The sequence below is a fragment of the Daphnia pulicaria genome, chromosome 6 (genome assembly GCF_021234035.1).
Source record: "Daphnia pulicaria isolate SC F1-1A chromosome 6, SC_F0-13Bv2, whole genome shotgun sequence".
NCBI lineage: Eukaryota > Metazoa > Arthropoda > Branchiopoda > Diplostraca > Daphniidae > Daphnia > Daphnia pulicaria.
Window position 1 is genome coordinate 21350916 of NC_060918.1, and position 19028 is coordinate 21369943.

Below are 19028 nucleotides of genomic sequence, written 5' to 3' on the forward strand. Positions count from 1 at the left end.
AACCACTGCCTGTTAAATTTTCCTCTCGGAAATTTTTCCAAAGTTGCAGCAACGATTACCAATCGAAAGTGCGAAAATGTGCTTAAGTATCGATGTATTAGACCTTATTCTCAGCGCCAACAGCGGCCATCTACTGAAATTGTGTTAATTTTCGTTTTTCGTTTTTCTCACGCCATTTTGTTATCCACACGTTATACTGGTTTCCGATTGATTATTTCACTCACGTTTTAAAACTTTTGAAAAATGCTCTAAATTTTGAAATGTCCATAAAAAGGTGTGTTGTTCGTCACTGTCGTGTCGCACATGAAAAGTCAAGTGAAAATAGTCAAAGTCAAATATCAACAGACAGGTTTCAGTTATATTGATACTTGTATCAAAACTATGTAATTATTAATTTTCCCTTATTAGAAACAAATAAAGTTGGGGAAACATTGCTCAGTAAGAAACATAACTACAATTCCATTGGAAAGAAATCAACATCTAGACTACCTTTCACTACTCAAGAAAACCTTGATCCCTCTGTGAATTACCTGATCGAAATCCATTTTTGGTTCCAAAAACCTTTTCATCTCTTGGTCAGGTAGAAGCGTACAACAATTGTTATTTACAACTTAAAGATAAGCTAATCTTGATTACACCTTTAATATTTGTCTTCTGAATCAGGTACAGAAGAACTAAAGTTTCCTGACAAGGCAAATGCACTTGAAGATACACTTTACCTTCCTTTTCAACCTCATACATTTTTACATGAACGTAATTTGTCTGAGCAACAACACTGCTACAAGAAAGTTGCGTCAATTTCTGGTCCTACCAACAGTGAATTGGTATTTAATCATAAACAATTAATATAGAATGCACAACTAATGTTATTACCACAAATTTCATTAGATCAGTAAGGTAGTACAATTACACACTGAGTTCCATGAGGATGCTGAGCAATATCCATTACAAACAGCAACTTACACCACTCCTGAAGTCCTACATCTAGCTGAGAATCATGATGAGATTGTCCTATCACCGTGCCTATCTCAAAGTGAGTTCCATGAAGAGGCTAAGCAATTTACGGCTCCAACAGAGACAACAACCTCTACTAAAGTACATCTACCACCTCATCTACCTAAGAAGAATGTTGAGTTTGTCGTATCCCACACTGAGTTTCAGGAGGAGAATATGCAAGATCCTTCACAAATAGAGACTCTGTTATTACACCCCTTTATTATCCCTTATCAATCGTGGTTACATGGTAAAGAGAAGGAAACATTTAACTGCTTGTGAAGCTTGTTACCGTCGAAAACTAAAGTACAAACTAACTTTAAAATTGCCAAGAATTCTTAAATAAAGGAAATTTTTTGCTATCAAAACAGTCTTTATCTTATCTGGAAATGTATTAAAATGCAATGCAATACAAATTAACACAAGTTAAAAACTTTTCACTCTTCTTACCGTTATTTTGCAATATTTTGATGTTGGCTGGCTTTAGTGGCTTACAAATTAAAAATTTTATTGTTTAGTTTTCCTAGTGCAGACGAAAAAGCAATATTTTTCTGACAACTTTGGTACTTGTAAACAAAGAAAAAATAAATGTGTTTCCCGACACACCCGCTGTGGCTCTGCAACTAAGGTCTGGCCAGAACACTTCCAGGGGGAAAAGGCAATGGAAGGCCTTTCCATATAAGTGGTTAGACCATACATTCTATAGCTCTGTTCCAAGTGTCAGCTGAATATGTCAGATTGTCTAGGTTCTAGGAGTCCAGGAGCTTAAACTGAAATTGCATTTTAATAAAGAAAATGAGAGCTGCGTAACAAATTTGTGATCCGTTTATCCGTTAATCATCAATACGACTCACGCAAACCCCTTAAGTTTTCTTTAAGAAGCAGACGAACTCTAATTTCTCACGAAGGGGCCTTTCATTTTGCCAGTAGTTGCCTTGTTATTGAGTTGACTCATCAAGTTGTGGAAGTTGATAACCCCAATTATTGGATTTTGCTTCGCATCTGTTGTCATTTCTTTCAGAAATGGACGGCCATGAGATCACATCAGTTTTAGAAAAGACTTTTTATAGCCGTGCGGCTGAGTTTTCACAAATGGTCAACATAATCAGAGCTGAAAACACCTCACACTGCAATTACTACAGACCCAAAAATTCTTCAATGTTGGTTATAATTCCTGGAGGATATGAAGGAATTCCACAAAATTTGTGTATCAATTTCGTTGCTTGGATTGTATGTACCTCTAAATTTAGTATCCTTCATGAGCGACAATTGGTTATTTTCCCTTTGTGTTTTCATATCTAGTGCCTCATAATCCTCTTTTCAGTTCTAAGGAAGAATGCTTGGAATTATGGCAGAATGGCATTACTTCAAAGAAGAGAAAGGAGGTAAATAATTTGTAAAATAATTATCTTTGCTGTTTTTGACAGTTGTAAGTTTCTGCCTTCTTTGTTGATAGTAATAGGTGTTTTCGTATGCATGAAAACATCTTGTTCCTTTATTCAATTATTTTTATTTGTTAACATTTTATCCAAGTCAAGTAATTTTAACTAGTAAAGTAATTAATAGTTTTTACTTTGAACATCGTGTTATTGTGCAGACCCTTACAACCAAACACCCATTATTTAGATCATTAATATGGAGAGCTAAAGCAATTTTCAAATTGATTTGAACTTAGTTTCATTATTATGTTCACACCCTATCTTTTTGTTGCTGTTGACAGAGAAACTACCCCGGGATTCAGTGAATATAACATGTAGGTTTTTTCTTTTTTGCTGACTCCCTTTGCACGATTTTGCTATCTAGTTTTTCCCCTGACTTAAAAAAAAACAACTTTTCTTAACTGTTTTGCCTAGTGGTGTAGGGTTTTCTTTTAACTTGGAAATTTGGTGACCAATAACATTTCATTGGTTGGCTTGGCATTGGGACGCTAGCTGAGCAATTTATTATCAATAAAAACTCAAACAAAACGTTATAAATAACAAAATTTTATTGACTTCAGATGGACGCAAATTTTCTATCGAAGAGAAGACCGAGATGGAGATTCCGAAAACCACAAGGCTGCACCCTCCTTTGATCCAGGTTCCCATTACGATCACGGAATGTTTTCTTGGATATTAGCGGTTTTTAGAATAAAGTAATAATTAAATTACTTTTAGTCGTAGCCAATTTCGGTCACCCTTAACTCTTCTATTTTATAGGGATGATCAGATTCGTTCAAAATGCGGGGACGACGCTGTTCAGTACCTCTCATTCCAGCGACACATTATCGTACTGATGTTGATTACCATGGTTGTAAGTTTGGGTATCGCATTGCCCATCAATATGCAAGGTGACCTTAAAGGCGACGAAAAGCAATTCGGCCATACTACACTCAGCAACTTGGACCCAAAGTATAAATAGTTAAAAGCCTGTAAGTGGAAGATGTACTAATTCTTTCTTATTAGGTCGTGGTATCTGTGGATTCACGTTGGTCTTTCGATACTGTTTGTTCCTATTGCCATTTTTATCATGCGGCATTTTTCAAAGCGACTTGACATCCCTGAAGTTGATTCCACAGTATCGAGGACTTTAATGATCAACCACATCCCACGGTCGCGCTGCAACAAAGCCGATCTTTTAAAGCACTTCAAGTAAGACAAAAACTTTAATCGCAGTTTATGTATTTTTAATCAAATTACCCATTATTTGTGCACTTGCAGTGAAGCGTACCCCGAATATGAAGTAATAGACATACAGTTTGCTTACAATTTGTCAAAACTAATCAAACTAGATAGAGCAAGGTATAGAAAACAAATGTTTTACTTCACTACAATTTAAATTTACTAGCAACTAACCCTTTTTAAAATTCCCATCTGAATTTATTTTAGACAATTTGCACTACACGCCAGGAATTATAGTGTCAGTGAAGCCATGAGCGGTAATCGCATGTTAGTCCGTCCATTCTTCTGTGGTAATATCTGCGTCTGTTGCGATCCTTGTTGCCCGAAATCGAAAATTGACGCAGCCGAATATTACACGAGCGAAGAAAGGCAACTAGCGTCACTTGTTGATCAAGAAAAACTGAAGGTATATTTTTTAATATGAACAAATGTCGTAGTGGTATAGTAACCACTTCTTTACTGCTTTCGTTTAGGCTATCAAACGACCAGTTGGAATAGCTTTTATAACCTTCGCCTCAAACATTCAAGCGGCGAGGGTAAGACAAGATCATAGGCCAAATTGGCGATGTGGATCAAACCCAGGAAGCTCGAGCCTTAGTGTTATCTTTAAGCCTCACCGTTGGTCCGTTGATTTTGCGCCACGTCCAGATGAGATCAATTGGTAATTAGATTACATTAATTAAGGTTAATTCAAGTTCTATAATGTCCTTTGTTATAATAGGGGAAACTTGGCAATCCCATCGCGATTTTGGTACTTGAGGTCGTTTCTGATTAACAGTTTTTTGTTCATCGTGCTGTTTTTCCTGACCACTCCGGCTGTCGTTGTTAATACGCTGGACATCTTTCAGTTTTCTAACATTACTAGCAAAATTGAAAAAATGGTATGACCTCAATTTTTTTGTTGTTGCAAACAGTCTCATATTACATAACTCGTAATTTGATATTTGCAGAGTCCAATTTTGTCTCAATTCTTACCAACTCTCCTCTTGTGGACGACGTCAGCTCTGATGCCGGTCATGGTCGCCTATTCCGACGAATGGATGAGTCATTGGACGAAATCTACAGCTAACCACACCATTATGAGGAAGACCTACATCTTTCTGATGTTCATGGTGGTTATCTTACCATCATTAGGACTGACTAGCGCGCAAGTAAGCTACCTCTTCAATGTTTTAATGGCTTTATTTTTTTTAATTTGCGACGAATTAACATCATTTGCGTTGTTTAAAGGCTTTCTTTGAGTGGGCAACCAGATCAAATGAAACCTACCGTTGGGAGTGCGTATTCTTACCTGACAATGGTGCCTTTTTCGTGAACTATGTCATCACATCAAGTTTCATTGGAACGGCGTTGGAGCTCATGCGATTTTCCGAGTTGTTTATGTATGCCTGCAAACTGTCCTGTGCCAAGTAAGAAAAACTCATTTGACATTTTGAATTGGATTTAGTGGTTTATTCTTCTCACCAATTTGCATTAGGTCGAGAGCTGAAGTTCCTGGTGTACGCCGCAATTTACTGTGGGAATTCAATTTCGGAGTTCAGTATGCTTGGACATTGCTAAACTTTTCATTGATTACGATGTACAGTGTCTCTTGTCCTTTAATAACACCATTCGGTAAGTCGATTAACTTTAAATGGATATCACAAAAATATATCGTTTTATTATTTAAACCACAGGCTTTGTCTATGTCCTTCTGAAACATTTTGTGGATCGCTACAACATATTTTTTGCCTACGCCCCTTCGAGGATCAACAAGAACATCCATACAACGGCCATCAATTTCGTCATGATTGCGTTTCTAATCTTGCAGATGACAATTTTCTTCTTTTCGCTGCTGCGTTACGGTCTGTTTGGCGTGACAATATTTGCCCTCGTTGGGTTCTGCGCCACTTTGTTCCTGGTGTTCGTTCAAGCCTCGTTTCGCTGGTTCCGCGGGCTGGCGCCCATTTCATACCGGGTGAGCCAACGTCGTCGTGATACGGACGAAACGGATTTGCACGAACCCAATCTTCCACCGACTGCCGAAGACTTATTGCTTGCTGAATCGAACGAAACCTACCATGCTGGTGTACGCTAGGCTGCTTGGCTTTTTCTTCTTTACTCTTTCTTTCCTGCCCTTACTTTAGCGGAGTAGCTAATAATGCACGATGACTAAGTTTAACTTTATGGTGGTTGATGCTTTTGATTTCGCTAGAATTGCCTTTATGCATTTTGAAATAATCCCATGGATCCTGATCTTGTAGATGGTTAGTAGTAGTGTTAACATCCACGTTTCATCTGTTTAATTACTTCGGTGTTAGCTAACTAATTACCCCGACTCTTAAACATCCATTGCACTTAATTTATTATTGAATGAGTTTTTGTAAAAATCTGCATTGGGTCAACATTTCAACGTTTCAATTTTTTTGCAGAAATTCTCCGAGCCGAGGGGCAGCACCAACAGCCCTGGCCGTCAACGCGTTGACTCTTTTTCTACAGTAAACAATCAAGGACAACATAATAATATCTTCCTACCTGAAGTGTTGACCGAGTCGCAATGCAATGGTCCCGCTCACTTGATGGAGACCATAGCAACTACTTCTGCCTTGGATTCAGGACGATCGAACAAGTATGAATTAAATTTTCATTCTCGTTTCGTTTATTATGAAATTTTTATTGAATCGTAATTATTTTGAAAAAGGATTGCTGTCAGTGGAGATACTGCTACGGTACAACAACCCATTCCGTGCCGTGACAGAGCGGTTCCTGCCGAACAGGTTTATTCTTACCAGAAATACAACAATGATCAAGAAAATATTTAAGAATTCTACCTAAAATGGGCCTTACTACAATCCTAATTCATGTTGTTTATACCGCCTGCCTTTTTTTTTGCTTTATTTAACGGATCTTACCCTAATCCCATCTATTCTTGGTGTTTCTATGAACTCTAAGTCATCATACTGTATATGTGATCGATCTGACTAATAGCGGATAGACCCATCTCTCACTTATCCAAAATTACGGTATTTGTTCTACCAAGAGCCAATGCTCAATCATGTTCTTCTTATTGGGCAATCCTTATTCAATTCCCACTGTTTCGTCTGTGTATGCGCCAGTGCTCTCTAGACTCTATTATCCACAAATTCAGATCATCTTTTCATCTGCTTTTCCATTGTCTTTTCTCGCTGTGGCAGTTTCACTGAAAAGTGGTGGAAATCTAAATCGATATTTGCTGGCTGGGTATATGTTGGATCCTTAAACTGGTGGAATGCTTTAAGCTATAACCTGAAACGAATCGTCTTATTATCGAAATTTTAATACTGTATTACTTTTAAATGTGCCCAAACTATAAACATTAAACCTTAACTTTCAGTCAAATTCTTTTTTGATTTTTTTTAACGCTTGATCCCATATATAACTTTTGTTTCGACATTCGATTATTAAGTCTTAACTAATAAGGATTCATTTGACTAAATTTATTCTACTTTTTTTACGGTTTCCTTTTTGCTTTGTAAAGTTGGATAAAGTAATTATTCAAAAATTCTGAAATTATCCAATAAAAGGGTCAAGTGGTCAACACAAACTTCGACCGCGAGAACGCGGACTATGCTCCGATCTCGTTGTTCAAAAAACGGATCCTACACGTCACACGTACGACTTGAAATTTGTCTAGCTAAATTGAATCTTGTCTATCAGCAACATAGACCTTATTGTAAAAATGAAACACTCCAATAAAATCCTTGTCTGGCGTGAAGGGTACAAATGCAAAGGCTTTGGGATCCACTTTGGCAGTCTCCAACGGTCAAGAAGTATTCAATAACCAAAACAACCTTTTGATTTGCTTAAAACTTTTAAGTAAAATCTCTACCCTAGCTGCGCGTCAGATCTAGATCTTCACAAAGTTGTTTCGTTGTTTCTACATACTTATTCGTATTCGTGAAGGCGCGATAATCAAAATACTTTACTGACGGGATAAAAAATGTAACGTCTTCACAGTTCACACGACACGGCTACAGAGGAGTGAGGACGTGAGGTGCGTAATCCAGGGTCTGGGTCATATAGGCCTACTCATACCGTAAAACGTTTTATTAGCTGCCATTACTCCTGCCACCCTCACTCAGGGGGGGGGGGGAGGGGGTAATGAAGTTATGAAGGTAATGTTCAAAGTTCAATCTTCAATCCAGTTTGAAAGAAACACAAGTCGGCAAGAATCATCCTAGTTTTTACGTCACAACTTAACACTTATTTGCTTCTATAAGGTAGCACATTCTAGGCTACTAAACGCTGCGAAAAATCCTTGTTGTGAAAACAAAATGCTGTTCAAGTCAAGGTTGCTCGCTCAAAGCTGCTCGAGTATGATTATTTTATTACTTAAGAAGCATATCTTATTAAGACTTAACCATAACTTAAGAGTAAGACAAGTCGCATTATTATACCTTAATCCCTTTTTGGGTTAATTTTTTTTCTTTTCACTTTAATGACAGATTTATTGATTAAGTCGACTTACATTTTACCTATACAAAATTCTCTCCTTCGCTTCTTTCTTATCAAAAAATAAGTCCCTTTCTTCACATTCTCAGTAATGAGTCATTAAAATATACTATCTTGTCGAATCCTTATTACCTCTGATCAGTCTGATACTCTGATGGAACCCAAAGTCCAAACAGAAAAAAAATTTAGTGAAATTTCAAATTTGAGGAGTTGGCTTCCCCTCCCCCTTTTCAGGGCGGAGTTAAGCTTTCCAGTTTCCACGGAGCATTTTCCACGGAACACCGGTACACGTTCCACGTATCCACGAAATACAGGGGTCCCTTATTTAACAACGTCTTTCCTTGAGATAATTCTTGGTCAACTGACACCATTTTCAAACGTCACCATGCCTAAAATGTCTGAAACCAAATCTCTCGTTAAATTGTGTACAAAATGTATTACAAATGCTATTGAAAGTAGTAAGTTTGCAGCTGACCCTTTGGCAGTTAAGGAGTATGGTGATGTGACCACTGTCAATTCTATATTTATCTGCAATCCGATTCATCAATTACGTAAGTTTTCCACATAATGTTACATTTTTTATCCCTTCAATCTAATCATAATTTTTTTGTGTCATCAAATTCACATGTTTAGCTGCTGTGCTTGTGGAGGAAATCATGCAATCTTTCATCAGCTCCCAAAAACTTAAACATCCAAATATTCTAAGTTATCTCGTCACCCCAGAAATTCAACGTTTAACTTTTCCTGTGTACTTTGATGGTTACTTGAGTTTTTTCCCCAAGCTTGAGAATTTGCATATATTGAACCTTCCAAAAACGCTAGTGGATGACAGCTGTTTACAAAATATTGGGATTTATTGTTCTCAATTAAGGTATTTCAGCTTATTATTTTTAATTGGTTTCTTTCAATATGGTGTATTAATTCTTGCCTAAAAACAGGTCACTCGATTTAAATTTTTGCAGTTACGTGACAGACGATGGAATTCGACGGCTTTGTGCTGGTGTTGATTTTCCGGGATTGGGGAAATCAAAACTTTGCAAGACCATCCAAAAATTAAGAATTGTTTTTACTAGTGTTACAAAGCAAGGAATTCAAGTTGCGCTACAAAATTTGTTGTCCTTGAAGGTCCTTGAAAATATTTATATTGTAGATGCATTGGTAGAGTTGGCCCAATCAGCGATAGATTCAAAGCAGCCCGGTCGTTATAATAATATGTTCTCAATCTCTACCTTGTACACTTCTGATGCACCCTACAAAGACAACAGTCTTCCACTAGCGCTCTCCTTATGCCATTCAATTAATAATGTTTCAATTTGTGTCACCAAGGACCTCAAAGACAGGGACCTTTTATGTTTATTGTCAATTAAGTCCCTTCATAAAATTGACATTTATAGGTCTAGATTGTGGGTAGGCCTACCAAACGAAACTGGAATCACGTTTGATGGTTGTGTGGTTCCACTTCTCAAAGTATTTGGAAGATCTTTGAAGACTCTTATGTTGGAAAGTTTACATTTAGTCTGTATTTCCAGCATAATCGAATTTTGCCCAAATTTAACTACTTTGTACATCGGCGGTGTCTTGGGCTCGTTTAAGAAAGAAAGTGACCTCTTCAAGATCGAGAAGAAGCCGCCTGCAATTTTGAAAGAACTGAAAGTGTTATATTGTGTTTCATATATTCCAGTCGATATTATTATGCTACTATTGTCATCTCCTTTGCTTAACACCATTGGAATTTATCGATGCGTTGAGCTCACTGATGATGTCTTGTTGAAGACCGTCAAATATCACCAGTTTGAGCACCTTAAAAAGCTTGAACTAGTTTATTGTAGTTCAGTGACGGGTAGTGGTATCGAAGCGTTTTTGGTTAATGGCTGCAATTCTCTAGAAACCATGAACCTCAATGGGTGTACAAATCTTAGGTTCCAAACCTATACGGATTTGTGTTCCCTTATTGCCAAGAAAAATTGGGATTTGAATATTTCCATAAAATAAATGTACAAATTTTGCATTCCGAATCCTAAGAGTTCTGCGTTCATTTATTCGATTTAATCTGTTATTGGCAAAGTCATGGAATGCTAGCGTAATAAAAGGAAATTGTGGAATTCACGATTGTTAATAATGTATTGTGTTGTGTCTCGAATGATTCAAATCAAAAGAAGTAACACACTCGATAATGTGCTATGACAGTATCCACTTGGCGGCGCTGTGCGGTGGAGGGCAGTTTTATTGTTGTGTTTGCAACATTAGCAAAAGATAGCTAGGCCCTGTAGCAAAGTTTTATTGAATTTTAACATAGGCTGAAGTGAATTTATTTTATGAAGAAGTGAATTTTTTTTCTCGAAATGCCTATTTGAATCTTTGTTTCCCTTCCCCCGAGTGCATTTTCCGAGTTTTAGTTCCCCGACCCCCGAGTTTTAGTGATACCACTTGGATCTTGGTCAACTGACACCATTTTCAAACGTCACTATGCCAAGAGTGTCTGAAACCAAAAGTCTCGTTAAACTGTGCATAAAATGTATTACAAATGCCATTGAAAGTAGTAAATTTGCAGCTGACCCTTCATCAGTTAATGGGTATGGCGATGTGACCACTGTCAATTCTATATTTATCTGCAATCCGATTCATCAATTACGTAAGTTTTCCACAGAATAAAACATATTTGTTATCTCTTCAATCTAATCATGATTTTTTTTTGTGTCATCATATTCACATGTTTAGCTGCTGTGCTTGTGGAAGAAATCACAAAGTCTTTCATCAGCTCCCCAAAACTTAAACATCCAAATATTCTAAGTTATCTCATCACCCCACAAATTCAACGTTTAACTTTTCCTGTGTACTTTGATGGTTACTTGAGTTTTTTCCCCAAGCTTGAGAATTTGCATATATTGAACCTTCCAAAAACGCTAGTGGATGACAGCTGTTTACAAAATATTGGGATTTATTGTTCTCAGTTAAGGTATTTCAGCTTATTATTTTTAATTGGTTTCTTTCAAGAGAATATGGTGTATTAATTCTTGCCTAAAAACAGGTCACTCAATTTAAATTTTTGCAGTTACGTGACAGACGATGGAATTCGATGGCTTTGTGCTGGTGTGGATTTTCCGGGAATGGGGAAATCAAAACTTTGCAAGACCATCCAAAAATTAAGTATTTTTTTTACTAGTGTTACAAAGCAAGGAATTCAAGTTGCGCTACAAAATTTGTTGTCCTTGAAGGTCCTTGACAATTTTTATATTGTAGATGCATTGGTAGAGTTAGCCCAATCAGCGATAGATTCAAAGCAGCCCGGTCGTTATAATAATATGTTCTCAATCTCTACCTTGTACACTTCTAATGCACCCTACAAAGACAACAGTCTTCCACTAGCGCTCTCCTTATGCCATTCAATTAATAATGTTTCAATTTGTGTCACCAAGGACCTCAAAGACAGGGATCTTTTATGTTTATTATCCATTAAGACCCTTCATAAAATTGACATTTATAGGTCTAAATTGTGGGTAGGCCTACCAAACGAAACTGGAATCACGTTTGATGGTTTTGTGGTTCCACTTCTCAAAGTATTTGGAAGATCTTTGAAGACTCTCATGTTGGAAAATTTACATTTAGTCTGTATTTCCAGCATAATCGAATTTTGCCCAAATTTAACTACTTTGTACATCGGCGGTATCTTGGGCTCGTTTAAGAAAGAAAGAGACCTCTTCAAGATCGAGAAGAAGCCGCCTATTTTGAAAGAACTGAAAGTGTTATATTGTGTTGCATATATTCCAGTCGATATTATTATGTTACTATTGTCATCTCCTTTGCTTAACACCATTGGAATTTCTCGGTGCGTTGCGCTCACTGATGATGTCTTGTTGAAGACCGTCAAACATCACCAGTATAAGCACCTTAAAAAGCTTGAACTAGTTTATTGTAGTTCAGTGACGGGTAGTGGTATCGAAGCGTTTTTGGTTAATGGCTGCAATTCTCTAGAAACCATGAACCTCGATGGGTGTAAAAATCTTAGGTTCCAAACCTATACGGATTTGTGCTCCCTTATTGCCAAGAAAAATTGGGATTTGAATATTTCCATAAAATAAATGTACAAATTTTGCTTTCCAAATCCTAAGAGTTCTGCGTTCATTTATTCGATTTAATCTGTTATTGACTAAGTCATGGAATGAAAGCGGAATAAAAGGAAATTGTGGAATTCACGATTGTTAATAATGTATTGTGTTGTGTCTCGAATGATTCAAATCAAAAGACTTGGCACAATCGATGATAATGACAGTGCAATTTGTGTAATCACATTTCGTTTTTGTGTACATGCGTGTGTTGAATTTGTCAAACGAACGTCGAACAAATGAAAGGTTAAACGAAGAAGTATAGTCGAGCATTTTCAATACAAATATTTCCTCTTATTCCATTTATTTCCTATTACAAATGAAGGTCGAGCTTTTGGGAATCAAAGTATATTTTACTTTTAAGGAGAATAATATCCATGAAGGCATGGCTAGCTGGAGTGTGAAATTATTTTCGACCGATTTCCTTGAAAGTGGCCGCATCCAACACTAAAAGGCCAGTCCGCTTTTTGTTGTTTCCGCCAAAAACCAACGACGACAACAGCATACCGTCATCTTCCGACTGCAGAATTAGCCAGTGAGGTAAATAGAGGTTATTTACAATTCACCTGTAGTTTCTAATTTTACGTACTTTTGCATCTGGATGTTGGACGAAAACTGGTTCCAAAATGAAGACGTTTTTCTCAGCTGGAAATTTCATTGTAAATTATAGTGTTGTTCATTTCAAAATCTATTCAAGAATGACTTACGGCATTTCGTCTCGATGGTGTAGCCTATTGGTTTCAACTTTAATAAGCTTTTATCAAAAATGGTTTGAATAAGTTTTAAGATAATAGTAGAATAAATATTTAAAATTCAATGGATGAACTCTACTTTTGGGCATGACAATATTTTTAAAATCGTTGGAGTTCTATTGTCGGACATGAAAATAATTTTGAAATAATATTGGAGTTCTACCAGGTTCTAGGGTCGGTCTGTCGCGGGCACTGGAGACACTAGCGCGGGCACTGGAGTTCTACTGTCAGCAACCCCAGAAACACGTCTCTTTAAACTGACTCCCACTGATACGCTGCTTTTTTAAAGCAGATTGTTGTTGAATTTCTTTTTTCGACAGCCAATTTGGTGTAGTCAATTAGTTTCTTTTTTACTCGTATCCAATACTGCTATACTAATGACCACCTCAGCGCCAGATACAGAACTGTAGCCTTATAACTAGTGCGGTGAAAACATTTTCGGTACCCCAATATATGTAATAGTTTTAATGAAAACCAGTAATGTTTTTTACGATTTTCAATATCACTAGAATCCCAAAATTCAATGTTTAGTCTCACAAAACTTAATTGCGTTTTTGCTTGTTGGGACTTGGGAGTGTCAGAGGTGTCCAATAGATGGCATAGGTGTTTTTGTTTATCAATTATCATGTGATGGCGGATTGTTGAGTGGTTGTTATTGTCAAAAGTTTTCCTATATTTTCATATTTTTCCATGAAAATTACCGATAACCGATGAATTCATTAGTAAATTCCAGATTATTTCTGTGCAACTTTGTTTGTTATTTGATTTATTCCGTATGCGTGTTGGATCACCTTTCTTATTTCTTATTATAACGTGTAGGAAAGAACGCGAAAGGCCACAAGCCCAAGCAAGTGAGGCAACAAGCCTACAAGTTGCCTACCATCAATTCTTTCATTAAAAATCGTCGTTCTGCTGAATGCTTCATCCTATTAATACAGGTAAGAACAGAAAACCCACAATAGCTTAGTCACAATTTGGTGAATACCTCTTTACATTCTTATTTAGTTAGTATTCATCATAATTATCTAGAGTTTCTGTTGATGTTGGTAGGTCAATAACCCTAGCGTGGACACTTGTTTTTTCCAAACATATTTTATACAAATAATGCATTGACAGACAAGTATATTTCTTCCTTAAAAAATGTTTAACTTTTATTTGATGCCATAAACTGTAGCCTATTTACTGTCATAGAGAAAGCTATGGGAACAAAATCAGGCCCATGGGTAATCTTCGGGTTTATTGCAGCAACTTTGGTGTTAGCAATTACCTTTAGTTTACTCTTTACTACATTAATGTTGGCATATTTATTGGAATATTTCCTTTACATTCAACATGACTGTTTGATGCCAAAGTTAGTTGGAAATCTAACTCAAACACAGATAACCGGTGCTGCTGCTGCCTTAAAGCCACAGGCAAGAAAATTGTTCTTTTCTTCAGAAAATTGTAAGTTTTATTTTTTGTCTGGTCCCCCCATACCCCAATCAGATTATATGTAATGTGTGTATCTGATTATTCATTTCTCGTGAGTCGTGATGTTAAGCTTCGGAAACAGGTCGGAAAGCAATCCATCCGTTCCGTACAGAGTCAAACGTGATAATCGTGTCTCTTTTGGCTGTCGGTAGGTGGCTAAAATGATTGTCCCCCAGCCACCAGGTGACGTGAGTGTCTTCGTGAGGACGAAATATTTGCCATTTGTTTCCGAAGGCTGTTTCCGAGACGCTGACTGAAAGTGTAAATCAATTTCAATACGGAATTGCGGTGTCGATCTACATTTTCAGCTATGAAATGGTAATGCTAGTTTGGATTTCTTAAATATAATTAATCTTCGATGTTTCTGTCTGAATTTACAGGCAATCTGGCGTATAATTTCACTTGGCCAAATAATGTGACGACGTGGGTGGAAATTGCTGTCCAATGTCGGTCATTGTTAGCTGTAGCCTACCTATACGGCTGCAAATCTCATCTCGTGCAGAAACACTTCAGAGCTAGTAAAGTAATGTTGTTGATGAATTTTCCTGCAATAATGCAATAGGTTTTATTGGTTGATTTTCAGGTCAGAGAAGGAGATCCCTTTGCTCAACTATTGCAGAAATTGTGAACACGTACGAAAAAAGTCTGAGCTTCTTGGCTGTTGTATCATCAACATGGTTTTGTTGCAGCCAGCTGGTGAAAGATGTAATCGAGTCAAGTTGAGCTGCAGGTGCTGCATGCAGTTTATCAAGCTGGTGTTATCCCAAGTGTCACTCCAGAAGACTTCTGGAATTGGTAATTTTATTGATATTATTGGTTGAACATGGGAAGTCTTGAGTGTTTCATGCTTGTTTTCTAAATTTTGTATTCATTTGATAAGTTTACCTCTGATATGTTGTAGAAAATTAGGGTGTTATTTCTTCCTTCCGTATAATTGTTTCCGTTCAAAGATAGCCACATTGTTGGTCAGCTTCCACTGTTTTTTTGTTTTTGTTTTTCAATTTTCTTCCAATCAAACTAGAACAAGAATTCCCACTCAGTATTACCAAGTTTTTATAAAATATTGGAAGTAGATGTACAGAATTCCTTCCTGGTTTCTTTTTCAATTTAAATTAATTACTCATTTTAAATTAAGTAAACTTTATTATCAGTATCCTTTTTCACATTTCAAAATGTTATTGGTTCATTAATGTTCTTTTGCTTTGTAGGAGTTCATGGTCAGTGTGATGTTTGAGCTTTTTATGATATTGCTGTTTGGTGTACAGTGGTTTTGCTTTTGCAGTCCTTTTCCAGTCGACAGATGCTCTGAAATGGAGCTTGTGCAGACTTGCAGTTCAACAACACACTAAAAATGTGGCATTTGCCTATTTTGGTGTCCATGCATATGCTGTGTTGAAAAGTTGGGTTAAATAGTCAATGTTGCCTGATGGCTGTCGGTCTTGTTTTATCGGCTGCATTTTGTCGACATGTCGTCTCTTGCTACCTGTACCGGCTTTGAGGTAATGCTTGATGTTTCGTTCATTTATTGACTTTTAATTAAGATCTCTATTCTTTTTTCAGGATAATCGTTTGCTGCCGTTCCATAGACTTGATCCATTGGTAAAACTGAGGAGAAGTTGCTGAAATTCAAGACTCGTCAATAAATTATGTAGATGTAGACAAATTACAAGTGCATATCTGGGCTCCCTTCTTCAGTGGCCCCGTTTCCCTAAATAACCACTAACCAACGCCCGCCGGTGGTCACTCACTCGCTGCGACAACCAGGAGGAAGGGAGATGTTTGGTCGAACGGGGACTTGCAAGGCTCATGATTCGATGAAATCTGTTGGAGGGTCATGAGTCTAAGCCGGAAGCCTACTATGACACACTGCTCTCATAATAACTGCTCCTCAGCTCTCTTCGCTCTTTTTCCGGTTTCTCTTAACCAATCTCCCTGGTCGAGTCAGTCGGGCAGTGTCTCCCCCTGCTCGACTGGCGGCGACTTGAACCTGACGGTCTGTTTAGTAAATAAACCACTTATAAAAACTTACAATTGTTTCATTTTACAATTTATTTTTCAGTATATAAATATACAGAATCAGCAATATAAACAAAAAATTTATACATAATTATTTATTAAACAGAATTTCCGGTACAAACTGCTGCCAGTTAAGCAGGGGGAGATACTGCCCGACTGACACGACCAGGGAGATTACCCGGCCATGGTTAAGAGAAACCGGAAAAAGAGCGAAGAGAGCTGAGGAGCAGTTATTATGAGAGCAGTGTGTCATAGTAGGCTTCCGGCTTAGACTCATGACCCTCCAATAGATTTCATCGAATCATGCGCCTTGCAAGTCCCCGTTCGACCAAACATCTCCCTTCCTCCTGGTTGTCGCAGCGAGTGAGTGACCACCGGCGGGCGTTGGTTAGTGGTTATTTAGGGAAACGGGGCCACTGAAGAAGGGAGCCCAGATATGCACTTGTAATTTGTCTACATCTACATAATTTATTGACGAGTCTTGAATTTCAGCAACTTCTCCTTAGTTTTACCAATGGATCAAGTCTATGGAACGGCAGCAAACGATTAAACTGAAAAAAGAATAGAGATTTTAATTAAAAGTCAATAACTGAACGAAACATTAATCATTACCTCAACGCCGGTACAGGTAGCAAGAGACGACATGTCGACAAAATGCAGCCGATAAAACAAGACCGACAGCCATCAGGCAACATTGACTATTTAACCCAACTTTTCAACACAGCATATGCATGGACACCAACATAGGCAAACGCCACATTTTTAGTGTGTTGTTGAACTGCAAGTCTGCACAAGCTCCATTTCAGAGCATCTGTCGACTGGAAAAGGACTGCAAAACCACTGTACACCAAACAGCAATATCATAAAAAGCTCAAACATCACACTGACCATGAACTCCTACAAAGCAAAAGAACATTAATGAACCAATAACATTTTGAAATGTGAAAAAGGATACTGATAATAAAGTTCACTTAATTTAAAATGAGTAATTAATTTAAATTGAAAAAGAAACCAGGAAGGAATTCTGTACATCTACTTCCAATATGATATAAAAACTTGGTAATACTGAGTGGGAATTTTTATTCTAGTTTGATTGGAAGAAAATTGGAAAAAATAAAAAAAAAAAAAAAACAGTGGAAGCTGACCAACAATATGGCTATCTTTGAACGGAAACAATTATTCGGAAGGAAGAAATAACACCCCTAATTTTCTACAACACATCAGAGGTAAACTTATCAAATGAATACAAAATTTAGAAAACAAGCATGAAACGCTCAAGACTTCCCATGTTCAACCAATAATATCAATAAAATTACCAATTCCAGAAGTCTTCTGGAGTGACACTTGGGATAACACCAGCTTGATAAACTGCATGCAGCACCTGCAGCTCAACTTGACTCGATTACATCTTTCACCAGCTGGCTGCAACAAAACCATGTTGATGATACAACAGCCAAGAAGCTCAGACTTTGTCGTACGTGTTCACAATTTCTGCAATGGTTGAGCAAAGGGATCTCCTTCTCCAACCTGAAAATTAACCAATAAAACCTATTGCATTATTGCAGGAAAATTCATCAACAACATTACTTTACTAGCTCTGAAGTGTTTTTGTACGAGATGAGACGTGCAGCCGACAGCCGTATAGGTACAGCTAACAATGGCCGACATTGGACAGCAGTTTCCACCCATGTCGTCACATTATTTGGCCAAGTAATATTATACGCCAGATTGCCTGTAAATTCAGACAGAAACGTCTAAGATTAATTAAATTTAAGAAATCCAAACTATTATTACCATTTCATGGCTGAAAATTTAGATCGACACCGCAATTCCGTAATGAAATACACTTTCAGTCAGCGTCTCGGAAACAAATGGCAAATATTTCGTCCTCACGAAGACACTCGCGTCACCTGGTGGCTGGAGGACAATCCATTTTAGCCACCTACCGGCAGCCAAAAGATTCCCTTACGATTACCACGTTTGATTGTACGGAACGGATGGATTTTGGACTTCCCGAACTCTGTTTCCGAAGCTTAACATCACGACTAACGAGAAATGAATAATCGGATACACATCACATACAAATAAATCTGAATAGATGGGGGGTATAGGGGTCGATACAAAAAAATTAAACTTACAATTTTCTGAAGAAGAGATAAGAGAATAATTCTCCTGCCCGTGGCTGTATGTTTCCAACTAACTTTGGCATCAAATAGTCATTTTGAATCTAAAGGAAATTTTCCAATAAATATGCCATCATTAATGCAATAAACTTAAGTCAACTCAATTGCTACCTACTGCTTGAGTAAAAAATTCATCTAAAGACAACACATGTTGGTATGGCCCTGCATATTTTCATGTGACTTTGCAAAAGTTGCTGCAATTAATCTGAAGATTACTAGTGTTGGCACTTTAGTGATTTTCCATTTCGTTATCGTTACCGTTAAGTTAACGAGGAAAACTTTCGACAACCACGATTATTTCAGATTCTCCTACAGCCATTGTTATAAGGGAATCCTCTCTGATGGATGCGATAATTTATAAATGTCCATGAAGGAATCATT

The 19028-nt window shown here is 37.3% G+C and overlaps 3 protein-coding genes and 2 long non-coding RNA genes across 11 annotated transcripts; 4 read left to right on the plus strand and 1 right to left on the minus strand.

Annotated features, from left to right (window-relative positions):
- Positions 1-306: 306 nt before the first annotated feature.
- Positions 307-1200, plus strand: LOC124342917. Of its 2 annotated transcripts, none has more exons than XR_006918963.1 (4): positions 307-349; positions 421-580; positions 664-824; positions 889-1200. It is a non-coding gene; the product is annotated as an uncharacterized LOC124342917 (long non-coding RNA). The 2 variants fall into 2 exon arrangements; XR_006918962.1 differs by having other exon boundaries at positions 335-349; positions 409-580.
- Positions 1201-1707: 507 nt separating this feature from the next.
- LOC124342589 (calcium permeable stress-gated cation channel 1-like) lies at positions 1708-7010 on the plus strand. Of its 3 annotated transcripts, none has more exons than XM_046795615.1 (16): positions 1708-2223; positions 2296-2378; positions 2714-2746; positions 2993-3127; positions 3192-3383; positions 3438-3623; positions 3693-3773; positions 3861-4059; positions 4127-4314; positions 4375-4534; positions 4604-4804; positions 4884-5062; positions 5131-5267; positions 5330-5721; positions 6065-6261; positions 6334-7010. In XM_046795615.1, the coding sequence occupies exons 1-16, from the start codon at positions 2017-2019 to the stop codon at positions 6452-6454; spliced, it is 2691 nt and encodes an 896-aa protein (XP_046651571.1). In that variant the 5' UTR covers positions 1708-2016; the 3' UTR covers positions 6455-7010. The 3 variants fall into 3 exon arrangements, with proteins under 3 accessions (XP_046651571.1, XP_046651573.1, XP_046651572.1); XM_046795617.1 differs by having other exon boundaries at positions 5330-5610; XM_046795616.1 differs by lacking the exon at positions 2714-2746.
- Positions 7011-8408: 1398 nt separating this feature from the next.
- Positions 8409-10138, plus strand: LOC124342693. The gene is made up of 3 exons (XM_046795801.1): positions 8409-8674; positions 8757-8994; positions 9062-10138. The coding sequence occupies exons 1-3, from the start codon at positions 8509-8511 to the stop codon at positions 10113-10115; spliced, it is 1458 nt and encodes a 485-aa protein (XP_046651757.1). The 5' UTR covers positions 8409-8508; the 3' UTR covers positions 10116-10138.
- Positions 10139-10345: 207 nt separating this feature from the next.
- Positions 10346-12288, plus strand: LOC124342694. The gene is made up of 3 exons (XM_046795802.1): positions 10346-10755; positions 10842-11079; positions 11152-12288. Exons 1-3 carry the CDS (start codon positions 10590-10592, stop codon positions 12200-12202), a joined length of 1455 nt encoding a protein of 484 aa, XP_046651758.1. The 5' UTR covers positions 10346-10589; the 3' UTR covers positions 12203-12288.
- Positions 12289-16886: 4598 nt separating this feature from the next.
- On the minus strand, positions 16887-18620 carry LOC124342927. Of its 4 annotated transcripts, XR_006918982.1 has the most exons (6): positions 18603-18620; positions 18259-18406; positions 18057-18196; positions 17781-17991; positions 17077-17361; positions 16887-17015 (listed from the first exon to the last, which is right to left on the minus strand). It is a non-coding gene; the product is annotated as an uncharacterized LOC124342927 (long non-coding RNA). The 4 variants fall into 4 exon arrangements; XR_006918981.1 differs by lacking the exon at positions 18603-18620 and having other exon boundaries at positions 18052-18196; positions 18259-18478; XR_006918983.1 differs by lacking the exon at positions 18603-18620 and having other exon boundaries at positions 17781-18012; positions 18052-18196; positions 18259-18478.
- Positions 18621-19028: the final 408 nt, after the last annotated feature.